Raw genomic sequence first — 19,589 nt, 5'->3', positions numbered from 1 at the left:
TTGTCAAAGCCGCTGAAAGTGCTGCGTTTGCCGCCCGTCCCGCCCTACTCCGCCTCTGGGCGCCGGGTCAGGTGGGGGCCACGTGCGAACCGGCGGGGCGGGGCTCAGACCTCGGCCGCAGCACCAGCAGACCGAAAGGGCAGGCTGGGATCGGATGTATGTGGAAGGGTGCGGTGGGGACGGAGATCTGAGTTCGAGTTCTACCTTCCTCGGGCCTGCTGTTTCCTCCTTTGTTTTTAGGGAGAAATGGCCCGTGGCCGGCCTGGTGTGGACTGGGAAAGTCATAGAGGGCGATGGCCGCGGGCACAGTGAAGCCCCGGGTAGAGTGGGCAGATAGGAGCGGCGGAGGCGGGGAAAGCTGGCACCCTCCCGCGGAACCCTGGGGGCGTTGTCATTCCAAGGATGCGGAAGGTTCCGCCTCTGAAGCCCGCAGCCGCAACAGTACTGTACAACGTACCTTGTGGTCTCTATTTCTCCCACCCCGGTCCTGACATCTCCTCGGGCCTTTGCCGGTTCCCTGCCCTTCCCTTAGAGCCGATCCCGCCTTTCAGAGGACGCAGAGATACCGCAGGATTTGTTTATTTCACACTCACCCCTGAGGCCTGGCCAGAGCCTGTGCCCTCCCTCCCGCCAAGCTGGGGCCGCGGAGCGAGCCCAACGTTCGCAGAGGAGTGGTGTTCGATGAGGGTGATCCCAGTACAGCGGGGACAGCGGGCGTCTGTAGATGTTGAGAGTGCCAGTGGACTCAGGGAGCCCCGGGCTGGTCCCAACATCGTCTCACAAGCCCCCGAAAGGCACAAGAGACAACAGAGTACTGAAAGAGCGGGCGAGCAGTTGGCGCGCGCCTAGGCAAACCTACCCAGCATCTCAGAGGCCACATGTCTGCTGGAGTGTTGGGTAGCAGGGGGAGCGCTCGCCCTATCACGCCACCAACGTGGGCCGCCAGGGATGTGGCTCCCGCGTTAGTTTGAGTGTGTAGCTGCGCAGGCGCGGGCAGTGCGCGCGGAAGGCGTGCAGCACTGAGGGTCGCACCACGCAGAAGCAGTGCACTTCGCGCAGGCCCACGCAGCGTGCAGCCAGCAACTCCAGTGCGGCGTCCAGCTCCGCCGAGGCGGCTGCGCGGATCTCCAGCGCGCGCAAGGTTGCGGCGTAGTGGCGCGCTGCGAAGCGCACCGGCCCTACAGTGTCCCCAGAGAGGCAGAGGCGAAGCGCAGCCACGGGCACCGCAGGCTGCAGGACGCGCGTCACACTCTCGGCAGGCAGCGCGGGCTCCAGCTCCAGCTCCACCGCCAGCTCAGGGTGGCGGCGGCGCAACGCTGCCCAGGTTTCGTCGGGCAGAGGCGGCGCGCGTGCGTCCTCGGGGCACGCGCACCGCACGGCCAGGAGCGCAAAAGGCGCGCGATCCGGCGCCGCCAGCGCCTCGAGAGCGGTGCGCGAAAGGCTGGCCAGGTGCAGGCCGAGGGCGCGCAGTTGCGGGCAGGCCTCTAGTAGCTCCAGCACAGAGTCCGGCCCCACGCTGCCCACCAGTGTACCGTTGTCCAGGAAAAGGCTGCGGAGCTCGGGGCAGCCGCGTGCCGCCTGCAGCACCAGCGCGTCATCCAGTGTGAAGGGCAAGCGCCGCAGGTCGAGGTGGCGCAGCGCACGGGCGGCCCGGCAGATGGCATGCACGGCCTCCAGGACATCGCGGCCCGCGTCGAAGAGCGGCTTCTCCCCGCGGCACTCCAGGCGTAGGCCTCGAAGTCCAGGGGTACGGCTCGCCAGTGCGGTCAGCAACTGCGTGGCCGCCCGGCGGCTCGGCTCCCTCGAGGGCTCAAACTCCAGACGTAGGTTGTGAATGTGGTCCAGGCAGGCGGACAGATATGGTGGCAGCACGCCTTCTCGCTCACTGTCGCAACTTGGGGTTAAAGCGGTGGAAAAAAGGCTTTGGCCGTGTCCGCGCGACCGGGAGAGAAGTCTCTAGCCATCCCTCAGTCTGCGTTCCAGCTACCATCCCCACTTCCTGCCCCTACCCGCACACCTCCCTGTCCCCGCCAGGCATGCCTGGTTGTCTCACGGTAGCCGCTAATGCTAGGAGGGAACTCCTACCCTATCCCTTTAGAAGACTTCAGATGGGGGCCGGCCCGGTGGCGCAGCGGTTAAGTGCGCACGTTCACCGGTTCGGATCCCAGGTGCGGACATGGCACCTCTTGGCACACCATGCTGTGGTAGGCACCCCACATCTAAAGTAGAGGAAGATGGGAACGGATGTTAGCTCAGGGCCAGTCTTCCTCAGTGAAAAGAGGAGGATTGGCAGCAGTTAGCTCAGGGCTAATCTTCCTCAAAAAAAAAAAAAAAAAAAAGACTTCAGATGCTCAGATGCGTTTGCCGCAAGTTGAAACTGTGGCAGAGAGCGCCAATATTTTAGGCACTGCCCTTCCCCAGCGGTCTCTAAGGAGACAGGTCGTGGTTTCTGGACTGCCAGATTCCCATTCTGCCTCTACCACTCCTTAGCTGAGTGACCTGCAGGAAGCGATTAATCTTTCTGCCTCAATTTCCTATCTGTGCAATGGAGATAATAATACTACCTATCTACTATATACGGTTTTCATGAGGATTAAATAAATTAATATGTGTAAGGCACCTAGAACAATGGTTAGTACATAGTAAGCGGTCAATAAATGTTAGTAATGATTATGTTCTTTAATTGGGGGAGAGTCACTGAGTCCCCCAACCCTCGACTCCACGGAGAGAGGGAGAAGGCGGGAGGGCGGCAGGAGGCGAGATGAGGTGAAGCCGGCTCACCTGATGTTCGTGTCGTGCCACACAGCGCTGCAGGTGGCAGCAGCAGCCCAGGATCTGCAGACCCTGGCGGCAGCAGCACGGTCCCGCAGGGGCAGGTGGCGGAAGATGAGCGCCAGCACCTCCTCCGGCAGTTGCTCTCCAGGCTCGGCCATGGCCCAGCGCAGGGTGGTGGCTCCCCTCTGGAGACAGAGGGCCGGCCCTGGGCACAAGAAGGGCAAAGTGAGGAGGGGAACACCGGAGCCTATATGTAGAAATGTTTATGGCCCAGGAGCTGCGACGTAATTTGCAGACCCTAGTGCAAAATGAAAATGCGGGGCTCTTTGTTCAAAGCATTATTGAGAATTTCAAGACAGCGACAGCAGAGCATTTAATCAAGGTATTAAACTAAGCATGGGGCCCTGTGCGACTGCACAGGTCTCAGACTCGCGAAGTCGGCCCTGGATGCCAAAGGCTTCCTGATTGCCCTTTAAGCTATGTTCTCACTAGTTGAACAAATCTACACTTTATGCTATATTAGAAGCAACGCAACCAGGACCTATGCAAGAAGGTGATAAACTCGAATACCCAGATTTTGGATGATGCTGTGGGATCTTTCTCCCGGTTACTAAAATCTTCCCTGGAGAATTGGAGAGTGGCTGCACAGGCCGTGACTCTGGACAACCCCGTTCTCCCTCCCGCCCCCACCCCCCACCCCCGAAGCTCAGAGAGCGGAGCTCGCCTCCCCCTGCCACTTAGAGTAGCCTGGACGGCCCAGACGAGTCTCCATGGGGTCACGGAACTGTTTCCCTTCCAACTTCGACCCTGAGTACTAGGGAAGTACTGGGCCCACGACTCGCCCTGATGGCCATTGAAATAAGGGCATCAGAATCACCCAGACACTTGTTCACAATACAGATTCCACAGCCCCACCTACTAAATTAGGCTCTCCGGGAAGAGTAAGGCCCAGAACGCTGAATTTCAAGAAGCGCCTGTGACTCCACTGGTCCCGGGTTGAGGAACCCGGTCCTAGCCCCGCTAGTCACTGGAGAGTTAATAGGGCGGGAGTATTAGGGAAGACTTTTAATTGGCAGGGACTACAAGCCAATCAGGAAGCGGAGTTGCGGGTGGGGCACAGCAGAACCCGCCCACAGAAGGGAGGCTCCCTCCCTTCCTCCACCTCGCGGGGGAGATGTCCCGGGTGAAGGCCGGGCGGGGCCGAGAAAAGCTTGGGGCTCTGGAGCCTGCTGGGCCCTGGGCTCAAGTTCCGATCCTGACCCCTCAGCAGCCCAGGCTCTCACTGGGCGGTTTAGGCTCAGCTGGAATTCCGCAGACCCACCCCGGAGCGCGGCCTTTGGGGGGAGGAGGGGCGTTGTTGGAAAGTGTGCGTCCTCTTTGAAGCTGCCAATTTTATTTTAAGGTGCTTGAAGGTTTTCGTACACAACATTTCACATCACTGGCCAGTTTTCTATTTTCCCATATTTTCCAGGCTAACAGTCCCTGCTGGAATTTGCTTCTCGTGTATCCAGGGGCTTCAGATACCCTCGGTCAGGCTTGAATCTGGGACCCTGCAGCACTCCATTCTGAGTGTCACGGAGTAGCAGAGATCAGAGATCATCGAACTCGACCCCTTGGAAGGCACCAGAAAATTCTCGTCCCCAGGGGGCGCCCCCTTCTTGATCTGTCCGTTCTCCGCCGGAGGAAACGGGGCAGCTCTTACCCGAGGCCCTCCGGCCTCGTGAAAGCTGAAAGTCCCCTAAGTCCTTGCCGCGGGCAGTTCTTCCTGACATCTAACCTCGGGCGCCAGTGTCTTACCTGCTCAGCGGACCGGGTGGGCTTTGCCCAGAGTCTGAGAACTGGCGGCGGAGGACAGTGGGCGGGAAGGAACCGCAGGGAGCCCCGGGGGCGGGACGCCAGGGCGGACGGGGCCGCTCTGGCTGGGGCGCCACCCCTGCGCTCCGCGCACACCCGGAAGCAGCGCGAGACCAGTGGAGCCGGGCGGGCGTGGGCATCCGAGCCGGGCCAAAGAGGCCAGGTTAGTGCAGAAGGCGGGTGGGCTTCCCGGTGCCGGCGGGAGCAGAGGCGGATCCTGCTTCAGGAGCGTGGGCGCGGCGTGGTTGTCACCCGCGGCTGCCCAGGCCAGGTGGTGGCGGCGGCCTATTGGGCTGTCTCCATGGAGGCGGGTGAGAGGGTACAGACCTTGGCTCCCGCAGGTTCCTTGTCCCAGCTAGGGGCTTTCGAGGGGCGGTAGGGCTCTGCGGGTGACAGGGCGGGGTGGGGCTTGTTCTGAATGGATCTGTGAGAAGAGACACCATGCCCGACTCAGCCAGTGGCATGTGCGAAACCCCAGCATGAGGGCCGGCTACTGGGAGGCTAGGGAGCCCCCTCGAGAGCTCGGCAGCGGCGCAGCTGAGAAGGGGCGCGCCTGGCTGGATACAGGGAGTCGCAGGCTTCCAGTCCTTGAGGGGCCACGCCCCCAGGCCGTCCCCGCCCTCCCGACCGGCCGGAGGTGGGGCTGTCCTGGGACTGTTAGGCTGTCAACTGGCCGCTGCGGCGGGCTGGACCCAGGTGGTAGGGGCATAGTTTCTTGAGTCGGTACCCACGTGTCCCTCACAGTCTCAGACCAGCTAAGTCTTCCCAGGACCCAGCTCAGCCCCGCCCTCAGAGAGGCGGACTCGGAGTGGGTAGGGCGCGGGGCTTCCCGGGGAGGGGCTTCTGTGGAAGGACACGTAGGAAGGAGTCCCCAAAGGGACATTGGGAGCCAAAGTCCCCGGCCTCTTCTCAACCCTGTTATCTGACCCTCTGGTCCTCCAGTCTGACAGATCTGTTTGACTTCTCCCATTTGTCCAGTCCTAGCGAGTGCGATGGAGCATCCCCCCTCCTTCAGGTTTCCAGGGCCTCCCTGCAGGCCTGATGGGCAGACTCTGGCCCCGTCCCGCCCCCACTTCCACCCCTTGGGGCTGGACCACAATCATCCAGTCAGCACCCTCAAGTCAGGGGGCTAAGAAGACATGAAAGAGGAAAGGTTTTGGGGGCAGATTCCCACACCCTCCTACTCCCCCGGGCTACTCCCCCAGGGCTCCCCACTTGTCTCCCTACTGCTCTTGGTCCCACTTGTCACCTACAGTCTCACTCCGTTTTTGTTTTGTTTTGCTTTTTAAGAAAAACACTTTTTTTGCCTTTTTAATACAAAGGAAATGTGTCCATTTTACATAAAGTAGAATATTTACTAAATACAATGAAAATAAAAATCCCCCCAAAACCCCCCCGAAGTAAATAATGCTAGCTTCTTGTTAATTTCCAGACTATCATTTTGGGTAAATCACAAGTATTAATATGTGATCTACCAAAGGTTGGGGCCGGGAGGCGTGCTCAAAAAGCTTGTCTCCTGTACTTAGACCAGGGGTAGGACCATCACCAGATATCATTTCTCTTGCCAGGTCTGGGTCATGCTGGAGGGCCCCTGCCCAGTTACTGTCCCAGCTTTGACTCCCCAGTTAGGGTCTGGGGGCAGATCTGAAATGCACCCGGTGCTTTGAGCTCAGGATCCCTACTCCCTCCCCAACAATGTCCAAGGCTGTGCTCCTGGCACCCCTCCCCTGAGGTTCCCTGTCCCTCAGGTAAATGGATGCCAGCTGGGGCCACCCCATCTGTTCTGCCCAGAGGAATGATGTCCAGGGTGCTCACAGCTGGGGCTGAGCACCCCTCCTAGCACACTATATGGAAATGCCAAAGACCAGAGAATAAAGAAATATGACTGATGGGGCAGGAGGTGGGGTCTTATGCCCATGTTTCTAGGAAAAGGGTGGGATATTGCCTCAGGTGAAGTGGGGAGGAAGCGGCAGGGCAGTTCGCCACCTGCTGCCTAATGGCGCAGTAACTGGGAGGCCAGTTGAGCTGAGGGTCAGTGCAGTGGTTCCCTGGCTGGGAGTTTTGCCCCCTGGTCTAGGCCTAGGGCTTTATCAGAAGACAGGTGGAGGAGATACTAGCACCAAGAGGTGCTAGTCTGGACGGCACCTGTCTGGACAGGGGAGGAATTTGTAATAGAACAATTTGAGTTGCATAAGAGCCCAGCTCCAAGGAATTTAGAATAAAATAGGAATGATTCGCTCACATAACTGAAAAGCCCAAGGTGCGGCTGGAGCCAGGACACAGTGTGGTTAGAAGTACACTTCTTCCTCTCCTGGCTCTGTATCCTTCTGTGTCCATTTCGGTCTCAGCCATGCTCTCCCCAAGCAGTGGCAAAGGAGACCTACCTTTCCTTTCAGCTCAGCCCCGAGGGAAGGAAAGAGCCCCAGTGCCTCTTTCCTATTGGTCCAGCCCAAAGTTTCAGGTTGATTAAGATTGGTTCAACTTGAATCCTATGCCCAACCTCTCCTCTGAACTGTTCCTTTCAGAAAAGTAAATGGGATAGGCAGATTAGCCAGGCCTGTTTCACATGCCCACACCTGGAGGTGGGGAGTGGGGTTAGCCCCCGCAACAGGCACATGGATTGAGAAGAGGGAACAGGGGAGGCCCCAAAGGTCAGTCAGGATTGGGAAAGGGAACCTGGGAAGGTGTAAACTACAGGTGTCTTTTGAAGTGAAGCCAGGAGGCAGGAATGCAGGAGAGAAACACTTAAGGGTGGGCTGTGGTCCCACAGGGATCCTGGGGGCTCAAGTTCAAGCTGAGGGCATACCAGGACATGCGTCCGGTTAGCTGTGGGGCATGGGCACCATCCAGGATGAAGATGTCTCTTGTCACCCTAGCTTGAGGAGAGGGCAGAGAACGTCTCTGTCTCCACTGCAGGACAGCACTTCTCCTCTCCCACCACTGTGACCCTGGGCTCTTTCACTGAGAAGGCAGTGGGGGGACATTCCTCACTGCGAATCTGGGCTGAGCTGGGCTGTGCACAGCCAGAAGCACAAGGGGCTGCCTGTGGGATGATGAACTTCCCCTCACAAGTGTGCCAGCTGGGTGGGGACAGCTGAGTGTCAGCTGAGGAGAGGACAGCTGGGCCATGTGGGACTGGACTGTTGTCTCCAGGGCTGGGTTGGGAGTGATCTGGATGCCTATGTGAGTCTCCAGGAGGCAAGATGGCGACTGGGCCAAATGGGCTCGAGGAGTGGGTGGGCAGCGCATACCTGTTTGTGGAGTCCTCGCTGGATAAGGTGGTCCTGTCGGATGCCTACGCTCACCCCCAGCAGAAGGTGGCGGTGTACAGGGCTCTGCGGACTGCGTTGGCAGGTGCGTGGGTGGGCGGGCACTGGGAGAGGAAGGGGTGGCCCGGGGCCTTTTGTGGGCGGGGTCAGGGGCTGAGACCCCACCTCTTCAACTCCGTGGGCCAGAGCCCTCGGGAAAAGATTTGATGGCGAGGGGAGGAGGCGGCCTGGTTTCTTGTGTAGGCTCTGTCTTCTCTGTTTACACGTGTCCCCGTATCTGTGTCCGATGTACCTACTTGTGCACTAACGTCTCCCTGCTCAGTGTCCCCCACTCCCCTGACCAGCTGGCTCACTGCTTTCTATTAATCTCGCATCTCTCTCTTTTCCTCTCTCACTGCAGCACCCCTTGCTCAAGACCCCTCCCCGGTACCTACCTTTCGGGTCCCCCTTTCCCATCTCAGGGCAGAGGCCACAAGAGGCTGAAGCCGGTCGGGGAATCCGCCCCGGGCCCGACCCCAGAGCGGCGAGAGCCCCTCTCCTTCCGGGTCAGCGGGAGCCGCACTTGGTGGAGGCTGAAGACCTAAGACCTCTCGCCCCTCCCCTGCTCTGCCGGCTGCCTACGCAGGCGGCTTGGCTGCCCAGGGCACCTCCCCTCTCTGTGGGGCAGTCTTTCCCCGCGTCCCTTTTGCCCACACTAATTTGGGGCTTCAGAGATGGGGCTAGGGTGGGACCCACTCCTTCTTAGGGTGCTTCCTGTGATAGGTCCTGGCTTTCATTCTGAGTTGTTGCTGTTTGCATCCCAATTTTGTTTCCCAGCGGGGAGCCCTGGGGTAATCCCGCGCTCCGAGGTCTGGGGATGGGGAGAGGGGTCTGACTTCACCGCCTCCTCCGGGCGCTTGGAGAACGGCCCCGCATGGGGACCGCCTGGCGCCTGACTGCCCGCCTCCGCAGAGAGCAGCGGGAGCCCGGACGTGCTGCAGATGCTCAAGATCCACCGTAGCGATCCGCAGCTGATAGTGCAACTGCGTTTCTGCGGGCGCCAAGCCTGCGGCCGCTTCCTCCGCGCCTACCGCGAGGGGGCGCTGCGCGCCGCGCTGCAGGGGTGCCTGGCGGCGGCGCTCACCCTGCAGTCCTTGTCGTTGGAACTGGAGCTGCGCGCTGGCGCAGAGCGGCTGGACACCTTGCTGACCGATGAGGAGCGCTGTTTGAATTGCATCTTCGCCCAGAAGGTGCGGCCGGGCTGGGGCCAGGGTAGGGTGGGGCGGGAATGCGTGGCTGAGACCCCCACCGACGCCGCACTCCCCTCCCTAGCCCGACCGGCTCCGGGACGAGGAACTCGTTGAGTTGGAGAATGTGCTCCGGAATCTGACGTGTGGCTCAGGGGTCCAGGGTGGCAACGTGGAGGTCGCTCCAGCCCCCTCGCGGCCCCTGGCACCCTCTCCGTCGCAGGAGAAGCCGCCGCCGCCGCCGCCATCTGGCCAGACTTTTCTGTTCCAGGGTCAGCCTGTAGGTGAGGCGCTTGCGGAGAGGCAGGGGCAGGGTCACAGGGAAGATGAAGTTTGGGGAGGAGCGAGGTCTGGGCCGGGTAGTCGCGGGGCGGGAATGGAAGGGCACCGGCTCTGGGCGCCCCCCCGGGCCCCCCGAGCTCACTCCGTTTCCCACTCCCCCCGCAGTGAACCGGCCGCTGAGCCTGCAGGACCAGCAGACGTTCGCGCGCTCAGTGGGCCTCAAATGGCGCAAGGTGGGGCGCTCCCTGCAGCGAAGCTGCCGCGCGCTGCGGGACCCGGTGCTCGACTCCCTGGCCTATGAGTACGAGCGCGAGGGTCTGTACGAGCAGGCCTTCCAGCTGCTGAGGCGCTTCGTGCAGGCCGAGGGCCGCCGCGCCACGCTGCAGCGCTTGGTGGAGGCGCTCGAGGAGAACGAGCTCACCAGCCTGGCAGAGGACTTGCTGGGCCTGGCAAATCCCGATGGCGGCCTGGCCTAGGCTGGGTACCAGAGAAAGGGCGGTCGGCCAGTTGCCTAGCCAGGGTTTGGAGCATCTGGATGATCCCAGATCCCTTCTGCTGCTACTGCTGACCTCCTGTCCATCCACGGGACTCTGAGACCACACTTAGAACCCTACTTAGCTGAGATGCTGGAGCTGCTGGGCAGAGTCGACTGCCTTCTCCAGGAGTCAGACAAGCATCCACCTTGCCTGCTGGGGTGCCACTGAGGATTCAGCTCCAGATGTTACAATAGAGACAGCGTGCAGGGTGACTGGCTGTAGAGGACTGCCTCTCCCTCCCTCACCCCAGAAGAGGGGCTTCAGCCAGCCCTTACCTCCTGACTCATTGAACAATTACTCATTAGGTACCTGCTGTGTCCTAGGCGTCATCCTGGGTGCTGCAAATACTGTGGTGAACAAGATATAGGAACCTACCTACCTGCCCCCAGTTCACACTCAGTGTGGGACTCCAAATACTAAGCAACAGTAATAAAATATTACCTGTTGTTTTTTTCTTTTTTCTTTTGGCGAAGAAGATTGGCCCTGAGCTAACATCTGTTGCCAATCTTCCTCTATTTTGTATGTGGGATACTACCATAGCATGGCTTGATGAGCAGTGTGCAGGTCCCTGCCTGGTATCCGAACGCAGGAACCCTCGGCCACCAAAGGTGAACACACAAATTTAACCATTACACCACCAGGCCAGCCCCAATTACCCATTTTGATGTTAAAAATAGAAGGAGTTGTAGGAGCACTGAGCAGGGGCCTAACCCAGCTTAGGGGTTAGGCTTCCTGGGAGAGAGATGAGTGTGAATAGCGGGGAGGGTGGGAGGTTGAGAGGAGCACAGCATTCTGGGCATAGCCAGCCTCAGGTAAGATCTTGAGGCAGGTGAGCAGGAGGGATGTTGGAAGAACAAAGTTTAGAGTGGCTGGATCTAGGGGTGGCTGGGTTTGCAGAGAGATGGGTTGGTGAGTGGGAGAGGCAGATAGCACGGGGTCTGGGAAGCCATTTTACAGAGTTTGGATTTTGTCCTGAGGCCAGTGAGAAACCTTTAAAAGATTTTGGAAGTTAAGGCTGGGAGGCTGGTCAGGAGGCTGAGAGAGAAAGGACAGTGGCCCAGGCTGGGGTAGTGGCAGCAGAGATGGCGGGAAGGGATGAACACTGAAAGCTATTTAGGACAAAGGATAACAGGCCTGGTGACACTGGATGAGGAATGAAGCGAGAGAGGACCCCAGAGTTTCTGCCTTTGCCAGGTGGATGGAGGCTGGGGCTGCCCGCTGAGATGGGGGCCCTGGGGGACGTGAAGTGCTTGCTCTGTTCAGGACAAGTTGGGCACGTTCCTGTAGGACATCCAGGGAGAGAGTCCGAGCGTGGACTGGATCTGTAGTTTTAAGTTCAGAAGAGGGTCCAGGCTAAAGATTTACCAACAGACAGGTGGGAGTGGGTGGGGTGGCCTGGGGGGGTCAGTCTTGAAGGATACCAACCAGAAAAAGAGCAGCCCAAAGAGGAAGGAGGAAAACCAGGAGATTTGGAAGCCAGGGAATACTCATCTGCTCTGATGGAGGCTGCAGATCGTCGAGGCTGAGGAGTGTCCATTGGAGTCAGGGAAAAGGTTACTAGGTAGGGGCTGTTCCTGGGACATGGTGGGGACAGTCTGAAGCCAGACCACGGGAGGGATGGGAGGTGAGGCAGTGGAGAAAGCCAGAGTAGACAACTCCTGAGAAGTCTGAGAATAGAAGCGTGAGGCTCAGGATGGAGGGTTTGCTTTTAAGGGAGAACATTGGTGGGAAGAAGTTGTCAGAAGGAGCAGAAAAAGCCCCTGGAAAAAGGATGGCGCTGGGTAGCAGTGCTGGTTCCTGTAGCCTGTCCCTAGAAACTCTGGGTGGGGTGGGTGGGTTGTCTCCTCCAGGCCCCACTGTGTGGTCTGGGACCCAGAGGCTGTGAGTTCTAGGAAGAGAGAGCTAGGCAGGCACTGGGCCCTCAATTCCAGACCATCTCCCTGCCCACCTGGGTCCCCGATCAAACCCTTTGCTCACTGGCCTATTTCAGGAGTCCCCCAAGCTGAACCAGTCCCTGCACGCCCAGTCTTGCTTGCAGTGGCCCAAGCTTGGTTATTTCTACTTGCAGGAGGCTATGCTGGCCTGGGGCACTAGGGACCAGGGCACTCAGAACTGCCTCTGGGGAGACAGACTGAAGCGCTCACCTAGGAAGTTAAAGCAGACAGGGTTGAGCCCCTGTCCTGTGTCCCAGTGGATGGACGGTGAGAGGGGCAGGGCAGAACAGAGGAAAGAGTCCTGGACTGAATTCCAGAAGACTTGGGGCAGAGTTCTTATCTTCTGCCGGTATGATCCAGGGCAAGTCACTCAACTCCCTGAGAGGCAGTGTCCCCACCTGGGCATGAGCAATGAGAGCTGCTGCCAGGTTCGTGAGGATTGAATGAGCTGTCTCTGTCCCTGTGTGTTTGCTGCCGCGGGGGGGCGGGGGGCGCGGTGGGAACGACGATGACGACGACGACATGGCAGAACCAGGAGTAAGGAGGCAGCCATGTGTCCCAAGGGCGGTTTATGGGCCCTGCCTGGAGAACTAGGGTTCCTGGTGAGCCGAGGAGAGGCTCCTCCAAGGAGGGGCTGGGATGGTGGCCAGGTCGATGCCTAAGACGCTCAGCCCCAGAGATTTGGGACCCGCCTGCCGCAGGGCTCCTGCCAGCCCAGGCCCTTCCCAACTCCGGAGAGACAGGGGTGTGGAGACTAACCAGAGAAGCTAATGCTTCTTCCCGCCCCCCAGGAAGGCGAATTTGGGGAGTCTGGGCCTGCACCGAGACCAGAACCACCTCTTCGGGCCTTCCCAGAGAGAGTTGTCCGTGAACCCTCTCAGAGTTTAGTCCTCAGCGCTCCTGGCCGCGCCGGGGCGGAGCTGAGCTCCAGATGTCCGGGCGGGCACAGCTGGAGGGTCACGTGGCAGCGGCCCCGGCCCCCCTTCCTGCCAACGCTGCATTTGGCCCAGGCCGGGTCCATGGCCGCCCTTGGGACCCTGCGCTGAGCCCCGGAAGCCCTGGCGTCCGGGGCCGCGCCGCTCCCAAGGGCCGATCGTGAGAGTCGGAATCCCAAGGAGCGACGTGGTGGGTAGGGAGGGGTAGAAGGGATTCAGTGAGCATCAGCGCGGGGAAGGCGGGCGGGGCTGGGGCCGAGGCTCCGCGTCTCCCTGCCCCGGCCTTGGGATACCGTCTTGGGCCGGAGCTGAGCGGGTGGGAGCTGGCAACTAGGAGGAACTTGCACCTCTTTCGGGGTGCCCATCCCGGTGGGGAGGTCAGAGTCCAGAGCAGGAGAACACCGAGGGGGATGAACGGCCGGTAGCTGGAGGCCCCGAGAGTGTGGCCTCCCTCTCCCTCCTCTTGGGGAGAGCGGGGCCGAGCCCCTGACTGAGTCTCTCCGCAGGGGGCGCGGGCGCCGGCCACGCGGACATGAGGTGGAGGCTGCGCCTGCGCGGGGACGCGTCGCTCACGCTGCTCCTCGGCGCCGCCCTCGGCCTACTGCTCTACGCGCAGCGAGATGGCGCGGCCCCGACGACGAGCCCTCCTAGAACGCAAGGGAGGGCAGCACCGGGGCCCGCGCTGGGGCTCCGCGTATTTCAGGCACCGGATGCGGGCGCAGCCCCGCCAGCCTACGAAGGGGACACACCGGAGCCGCCCACGCCCACGGGACCCTTTGACTTTGGGCGCTACCTGCGCGCGAAGGACCAGCGGCGCTTTCCCCTGCTCATTAACCAGCCGTACAAGTGCCGAGGAGATGGAGGACCTGACCTGCTTGTCGCCGTCAAGTCAGTGGCGGCGGACTTCGAGCGGCGCCAAGCCGTGCGCCAGACATGGGGTGCTGAGGGTCGTGTGCAAGGGAAGCTCGTGCGCCGTGTGTTCTTGCTGGGCGTGCCCAGGGGCGGGGGCACAGACGGAGCAGACGCGGAGGGGGAGGGCGCGCGAACGCACTGGCGCGCCCTGCTGCGCGCTGAGAGCCGCGCATACACGGACATCCTGCTCTGGGCCTTCGACGACACTTTCTTCAACCTAACGCTCAAGGAGATCCACTTTCTGGCCTGGGCCTCGACCTACTGCCCCGACGTGCGTTTCGTTTTTAAGGGCGACGCCGACGTGTTCGTGCACATGGGAAACCTGCTGGAGTTCCTGGCGCCGCGGGATCCGACGCAGGATCTGCTTGCAGGTGATGTGATCGTGCAAGCGCGGCCAATCCGCGTGCGGGCCAGCAAGTACTACATCCCCGAGGCGGTGTACGGCCTGCCCGCCTACCCGGCCTACGCAGGCGGCGGTGGTTTCGTACTTTCAGGCGCCACGCTGCACCGACTCGCTGGTGCCTGCACCGAGGTTGAGCTCTTCCCCATCGACGACGTCTTCCTGGGCATGTGTCTACAGCGCCTGCGGCTCACGCCGGAGCCTCACCCTGCTTTCCGCACCTTTGGCATCCCCCGGCCTTCAGCCGCGCCGCACCTGCGCACCTTCGACCCCTGCTTTTACCGCGAGCTGGTTGTAGTGCACGGGCTTTCCGCGGCTGACATCTGGCTTATGTGGCGTCTGCTGTATGGGCCGCAGGGGCCAGCCTGTGCGCGTCCACGGCCTGTCGCTGCTGGCCCCTTCCAGTGGGGCCCCTAGCCCCACCCATCACAGCCCCAAGCTCCCCTCATTCAGACCCAGGATGTAGTAGTGGAACTTTGAAGGTGAGGTTTCCCAGGCGGATTATTGGCGGTGTATGTGGTTCTTCCCCAGAAAGGGGCAGAAGAGTTCAGGATTCAGGGGCCAGCCCCATGGCCGAGTGGTTAAATTCGTGCTCTCTGCTTAGGTGGCTCAGGGTTTCGCAGGTTCGGATCCTGGGCACGGACATGGCACCGCTCATCAAGCCATGCTGAGGCGGTGTCTCACATGCCACAACCAGAAGGACCCACAACTAAAAATTGCAACTATCTACCCTGGGGCTTTGGGGAGAAAAAGGAAAAATAAAATCTTAAAAAGAAAAAGAGTTCAGGATTCAGACTCATTGCCAGGTGTCTGTCTCCACAGGATCCACAGAGAATGAAGATTGAGCTTGGCTCCTGCTGTCCCCTTACTGGGAACCAGTCTAATGGTGGCCCTTTGAGATAGGCAGGGCTAAGGCGGTGGAGCACCAGGCTCTTTGTCAAGCATATGGACGTTTGGTCCCCCTAGTACGGGGGGGGGGGGGGGGGGTGGGGGAGGGGGAGTGGAATGGCAGAGGTTCACGGAACCTGACCATACTCCTTGGTTTGGAACCCCTATGGTGAAGCAGAGAAATGCAGCTCTTTCTCAAGGCTGGAACCCACAGGGATGTGTGGGGGCCTGGCCTCAGTCCTCATGGAACTGGCAGACATTCTACCACAACTCAATCTGAAAGCAAGCATTTTGCTTCCCACCTACCCCTCCAAATTGAATTCTCAGCCTTGTCCAGGTCTTTAGATCTTTTTCTGAGGTCTTCTTTCCTGGAGCCAATCCCCCATGGGCCCTGGTCTGGCTGGAATACCAGGGATGGAGGCATCCAGAGACGACTTGAGTGCATGATCCTACCTAAAGTCTCTCTCCACCTCCAATTACCCACTACAAGAACCTACACCCACAAAGCTATGTCAGTCTCTATTAGAGGCTGTGCTGCCCCCTTCAGAGGAGCCAAGGAACCTCTTCTAAGATGACTCCACTATAAATTTCCCCATATTCTTCAACTCCCCCTTCTCAAAAAAATCAACACCCCCACACTTATTTTAGTACAAACATCCCAGCAACAGCACATGGTGAGCCGTTGCTAAGGGCACAGGTCTTTATTGGAGGAGGGGTGAGGGCAGGGCATGAGGAAGGTTCTCTCATTCCAGGAAATGGGAATAGTACCTAGCTGCTCCGACAGTGGGATGTACGGGGGTCTCTGGCCAGGCCAAAAGGGAAGACACCAGTCAGTCACAAAGTCATGGGAGTGCCACACAGGCCCAGGAACCACATAGAAACCTGGGGCAGGTCCCCTGCACATTCATTGTTAAACTATACAGGATGAGGCTGTACATGAGTTAATTACAAAAGAATCATATTTACAAAAATCTGTACACACATTTGAAAAACTCACAAAATTGTCATCTATGTATCACAAGTTGCTAGACCAAAATATTAAAAATGGGATAAAATTATACATTTCTCTTCTCAATTCTTTTCAAAAGGATTAATATTTTTAAAGCACATACGCTACTTTCCTTAGCAGGACCCATGAAAAGACTGAGCAGCCCAGCCCTCCCAGAGCCCCCAGAGGCCTTGAACCATGAATGGGGCATGACCAGGGGACACTGCCCAGGGTTGGGGCAGGGGAGCCAGCCCACAGTGCAGAACAGAATACTGAAACACAACAAAAGGAGGAAGATGTCTTTGGCTAAAACTTTGGCATTAAATAAAAGAGGCAAACAGAATGGAAACAATGCAGCCCTGCTAGCCAGGTTGGGGCAGAGTGGGGCACAGGCGACCTTGAAGGCTGGCTCCAAGAGGGTTGGGAACCAGGCCTGGGCACAAACCTGGATGGTAGAAAGCTGTACTTCAACCAGTTAGGTGTGCCTACTTGGCCTGGCAGGGAGCACGTGCAAGAAAGGAAGAGGGAGGGGCAGGTGGGCCATCTTGGCCACAGCCAGCTCATCAAGTAACTAAAGTGGATGTAGTGCAAAAGTCACAACCAAGTACTACGGACATGCTACCTGCTTGCCTTAAGGGTCACGTGGCAACGCTGGGACAAAGGCAAGACCTTGTCCTCGTCCTGGGTGCCTGTGTCTTCAGCAACAGACAGAGTCCTAAGTTTTCCCAATGTGTGTGAGACAGGGGAGACAGAACTCTGCCTCCTTACGTGTTAGTTGAGAGCTCCTGGGTCCAGGTATCAAGGCTCAGAGTTTGTGCTTCTCTTTGCAGTCTGTGTCCCCTGTTGGCACCAGCAGGCTGAGGACGGACAGAGGAATATCTGGGCCTCTCACCCCATGGCAGAGCACCCAGCCTGAGCCCCACCTCAGAACACCACAACAGCTGTTCAACACTGGCAAAGTGTCCAGGAAAACCCACAGGGTGGCACATGGAGGCCCGCTGAGCAGGATGCGATGCACAGTTCCACAGGCAGAGGGGCATGGGTGGTGATGTCCCTAGGGGAGCTCTGCTGTTCTCAGGTGGGCACCAGGCTTGGGGGGGCCATACAGGGTCACTGAGGCAATGTGGTTATTCTGCATGACCTAGTATGAGAAAACGACAGTGAGTCAAGGGGGTGGAGTAGAAGGGATGTAGGCAGAGCAGGCAATCAGATCCACAAAAACCACCAGTAGGATCTGTACTGGGGTTGTGACTGCAGAGAAGGGACTTGAGGCAGTTCCTGTGCATGGGGTTGGAGGTTGTGTGTGCAACACACTTGCACACAGGGCTGGGCTGATCCGTCAACATCCCCCAACTCACACTAGGGGTCGTCTCTGCCCCAGCGCCTGCCTGTTCCTCATGGGATACAGAAACTTCCCCACACCATTTGTCCAATCCTTCTGAACTGCTAGGGGCCTGCTGAAGGTATGGCATCCATGAGGGAAAATAGGGGCAAGCCCATTCTTCTCCCAAGCTGATGGGGCCTCTATAGCCACTGACCCACAGCACATTCATTCACATGGCATTCAAAGGCCCCCAATACCCCCAGGCTGAGCCTGACTTGCCCTGTGATTCTCTTTCCTATTGTACTCATGTTTTCAGATATAACCCTCACTGTTAAATGTGGGTGGGCCAGGTTCTCAGCAGACAAGGTTGCTGGGGAAGGATTAACTCGTCCAGCAGGGCCATTAGGCCCGTCCCATTCTCTTTCAATCACTTGCCTGTCCCTGTTATGACCACTAGCCCTGCAACCCCCAGGGCTTACCTCAAAGATCATCCGCTGAAGACCAAAGCAGAATGTGGAGCCAAATGGGTTGGTGTTGTTTGGGGAGGAAGACCTGAGGCCGGGGAAGCCAGAATTAGATGGGCAGACAGGCCAAGGCCAGGCAGGGCATCTAGTCCCTTTGGGGATGGGGGCTATTGGCCAGTGGTCTCTCATAGCTGTGAGTGTCTGTTTCCTGCACAGGCCTTTAAGATCCCAGGGGTAGTGACAGGCTTCCCTCAAGCTTTGAATACTACACAGTACAACAGGGCACAGAAAATTATGCAATTGGACTGGGGTGGTGAAAACTCAGGAGGGAGAGGGAGCCTCAGGCAGCACAGCAACTAGGTATTGGGCTGCAGACTATAGCAGGTAGTGGCTTTGATAGGGGGAAAAAAGTGCCCAGGACAGCCAGTCAAAACCGCCTCCCTATCTGAATAACTAGGGGTGAAAGGGCCCCCGAACCTGGAGGTAGGTGGGGGAGAGGGGAGCTATCTCCAGGGGTACAACCTGCCAGGTAAACATGCAGAACAGCTGGCCCAGTCCTAATGCACAGAGGAAGGACAGGAAGTATGTTTGTGGCAACACCAGAAACTTCTGTCATTTCTAAGCCATACTTGCTGCTAGGCCTTCTGGGCTGTGAGGAGCAGAATGGGGTGGTCAGAGACAGCAACCTCTCACTCACCTGTGCAGGACAACAGGCTTCTCCACAGGGTGGCCCAGGAGCTCCTGGATGTTGTCCCACTACAAGAGGGATGGGGGCAGCAAGGGGTTAGCAAGGACCTGAGCACGCCTGTGACTAATGGCTGGCCCAGAGGACACGGGCCCCAGACTGCTGGCAGGTTCACGCCCACCTAACTTTTGGGCTGCATCAGGTGGGGAAACTAGGAGCTCACCTTGCTGTAGGTTGTGCATGTTTCTGTCTGACCATCTGCATTTTCTGAAAAGAGAACATGGGGTGGTTGGCAGCTGGTCCAGCCCACCTGTGACCCAGCCCTAGGCAGAATTCAGACTTGGCCACCCTTTGCACTGGGGTTGGAATATGGAGGGAGGATAGATGGGCTGTTTTAGAGTTCCTGAATGAAAGAGAGTGGAGGGTTAAAGGGAGGTCAGTCAGGTGTGAGCTACACTATGCAGCAATGACAACAGTCACAAGGCTGTGCTGGGAGCACCAGGATGATCATCTGTAGATAGGAAACTCCAGCCCTCCAAAGACCAGCAATCTCATGGTCACAGGAAAAGACTTTGAGGGCCTCCAGGAGACTACAGACCAAGACCAATGCAGCCCCCAGAACAAAGAGCCCAATCCAGAGGAGCTGAGGCTATGGGCAGAAGCAGGTGGGCAAAGGCTCCATAAACCCAACCATTACTATCCTCTGCTTGGATCACTGTATCTTCTCATCATGAGAGACTGACTGACTCCAAAACCCTTTCCGTACCCTGAGGATATTCACTACTTACCTTTCTTTATGGCTAGTGGGATCTTGAACTCACAGCGGTGGTAACTAGAGAGAGAAGGCAGATGGGTAAAGCCTGGGTCCCCCAGGAGGTCTCACCACTCCCACATCTCAACTCCGTACCCCAGGAAAAACAGAATCAAGCACACCTGCCCAAAGCATTCAATGGGGGAGACCAGATTTAGGCAGTGGAGTCAAACAGAAAAGGACATGGCTCTGGAGTCTGAAGACTCTATTACCTTGGATAACACACCAAGCTTTCTGAACCTATTTCCCTATTTGTAAAATGGATACAAATGGAGAGATGTAAGGTATTGGACACTATATCAGAAA

At 58.4% G+C, this 19,589-nt stretch overlaps 4 protein-coding genes across 14 annotated transcripts in view; 2 read left to right on the top strand and 2 right to left on the bottom strand.

Moving 5' to 3' along the window:
- Positions 1-49: 49 nt before the first annotated feature.
- On the bottom strand, positions 50-4,707 carry FBXL8 (F-box and leucine rich repeat protein 8). Of its 4 annotated transcripts, XR_011498932.1 has the most exons (4): positions 4,573-4,707; positions 2,782-2,980; positions 860-1,894; positions 53-718 (listed from the first exon to the last, which is right to left on the bottom strand). XR_011498932.1 is itself a non-coding variant. In XM_070500192.1 (3 exons), the coding sequence occupies exons 2-3, from the start codon at positions 2,931-2,933 to the stop codon at positions 922-924; spliced, it is 1,125 nt and encodes a 374-aa protein (XP_070356293.1). In that variant the 5' UTR covers positions 2,934-2,980; positions 3,691-3,810; the 3' UTR covers positions 50-921. The 4 variants fall into 4 exon arrangements, 3 of the variants coding, with proteins under 3 accessions (XP_070356293.1, XP_070356294.1, XP_014683140.1); XM_070500192.1 differs by lacking the exon at positions 4,573-4,707 and adding an exon at positions 3,691-3,810 and having other exon boundaries at positions 50-1,894; XM_070500193.1 differs by lacking the exon at positions 4,573-4,707 and adding an exon at positions 3,695-3,810 and having other exon boundaries at positions 50-1,894.
- TRADD (TNFRSF1A associated via death domain) lies at positions 4,655-10,388 on the top strand. 4 transcript variants are annotated; one of them, XM_014827656.3, is made up of 5 exons: positions 4,655-4,792; positions 7,783-7,983; positions 8,850-9,127; positions 9,210-9,408; positions 9,572-10,388. In XM_014827656.3, the coding sequence occupies exons 2-5, from the start codon at positions 7,833-7,835 to the stop codon at positions 9,880-9,882; spliced, it is 939 nt and encodes a 312-aa protein (XP_014683142.1). In that variant the 5' UTR covers positions 4,655-4,792; positions 7,783-7,832; the 3' UTR covers positions 9,883-10,388. The 4 variants fall into 4 exon arrangements, with proteins under 4 accessions (XP_014683142.1, XP_014683141.1, XP_014683143.1 ...); XM_014827655.3 differs by having other exon boundaries at positions 4,663-4,792; positions 7,825-7,983; XM_014827657.3 differs by having other exon boundaries at positions 4,664-4,792; positions 7,818-7,983.
- A 2,049-nt stretch (positions 10,389-12,437) lies between these two features.
- Positions 12,438-16,069, top strand: B3GNT9 (UDP-GlcNAc:betaGal beta-1,3-N-acetylglucosaminyltransferase 9). Of its 2 annotated transcripts, none has more exons than XM_044761726.2 (2): positions 12,438-13,005; positions 13,318-16,069. In XM_044761726.2, the coding sequence occupies exon 2, from the start codon at positions 13,344-13,346 to the stop codon at positions 14,538-14,540; it is 1,197 nt and encodes a 398-aa protein (XP_044617661.1). In that variant the 5' UTR covers positions 12,438-13,005; positions 13,318-13,343; the 3' UTR covers positions 14,541-16,069. The 2 variants fall into 2 exon arrangements, with proteins under 2 accessions (XP_044617661.1, XP_014683139.1); XM_014827653.3 differs by having other exon boundaries at positions 12,444-13,001.
- Positions 15,651-19,589, bottom strand: part of PHAF1 (phagophore assembly factor 1) — a 28,348-nt gene continuing 24,409 nt past the window's right edge. For all 4 annotated transcript variants that reach the window (XM_044761716.2, XM_044761718.2, XM_044761720.2 and 1 more), the window contains 5 exons: positions 19,261-19,304; positions 18,696-18,739; positions 18,485-18,543; positions 17,803-17,875; positions 15,651-17,140 (listed from right to left, as the gene is read on the bottom strand). In XM_044761716.2, the coding sequence (XP_044617651.1) occupies positions 17,054-17,140; positions 17,803-17,875; positions 18,485-18,543; positions 18,696-18,739; positions 19,261-19,304 (307 nt within the window). In that variant the 3' untranslated portion in view covers positions 15,651-17,053. The remainder of the gene's footprint in view (positions 17,141-17,802; positions 17,876-18,484; positions 18,544-18,695; positions 18,740-19,260; positions 19,305-19,589) is intronic.

Source organism: Equus asinus, chromosome 28 (assembly GCF_041296235.1).
Source record: "Equus asinus isolate D_3611 breed Donkey chromosome 28, EquAss-T2T_v2, whole genome shotgun sequence".
NCBI classification, from domain to species: Eukaryota; Metazoa; Chordata; class Mammalia; order Perissodactyla; family Equidae; genus Equus; species Equus asinus.
Note: the sequence above shows the minus strand (reverse complement) of the source record. Positions and strands in the feature narration are given on the sequence as shown.

Coding starts and splice junctions, on each gene's coding strand:
- FBXL8 (XM_014827654.3), bottom strand. CDS start 2,933: ATGGCCGAGCCTGGAGAGCAACTGCCGGAGGAGGTGCTGGCGCTCATC. Junction 1,895..2,781: donor TGGCACGACACGAACATCAG/GTGAGCCGGCTT, acceptor TTTAACCCCAAG/TTGCGACAGTGAGCGAGAAG.
- TRADD (XM_014827656.3), top strand. CDS start 7,833: ATGGCGACTGGGCCAAATGGGCTCGAGGAGTGGGTGGGCAGCGCATAC. Junction 9,128..9,209: donor ATTGCATCTTCGCCCAGAAG/GTGCGGCCGGGC, acceptor TCCCCTCCCTAG/CCCGACCGGCTCCGGGACGA. Junction 9,409..9,571: donor GTTCCAGGGTCAGCCTGTAG/GTGAGGCGCTTG, acceptor CTCCCCCCGCAG/TGAACCGGCCGCTGAGCCTG.
- B3GNT9 (XM_044761726.2), top strand. CDS start 13,344: ATGAGGTGGAGGCTGCGCCTGCGCGGGGACGCGTCGCTCACGCTGCTC.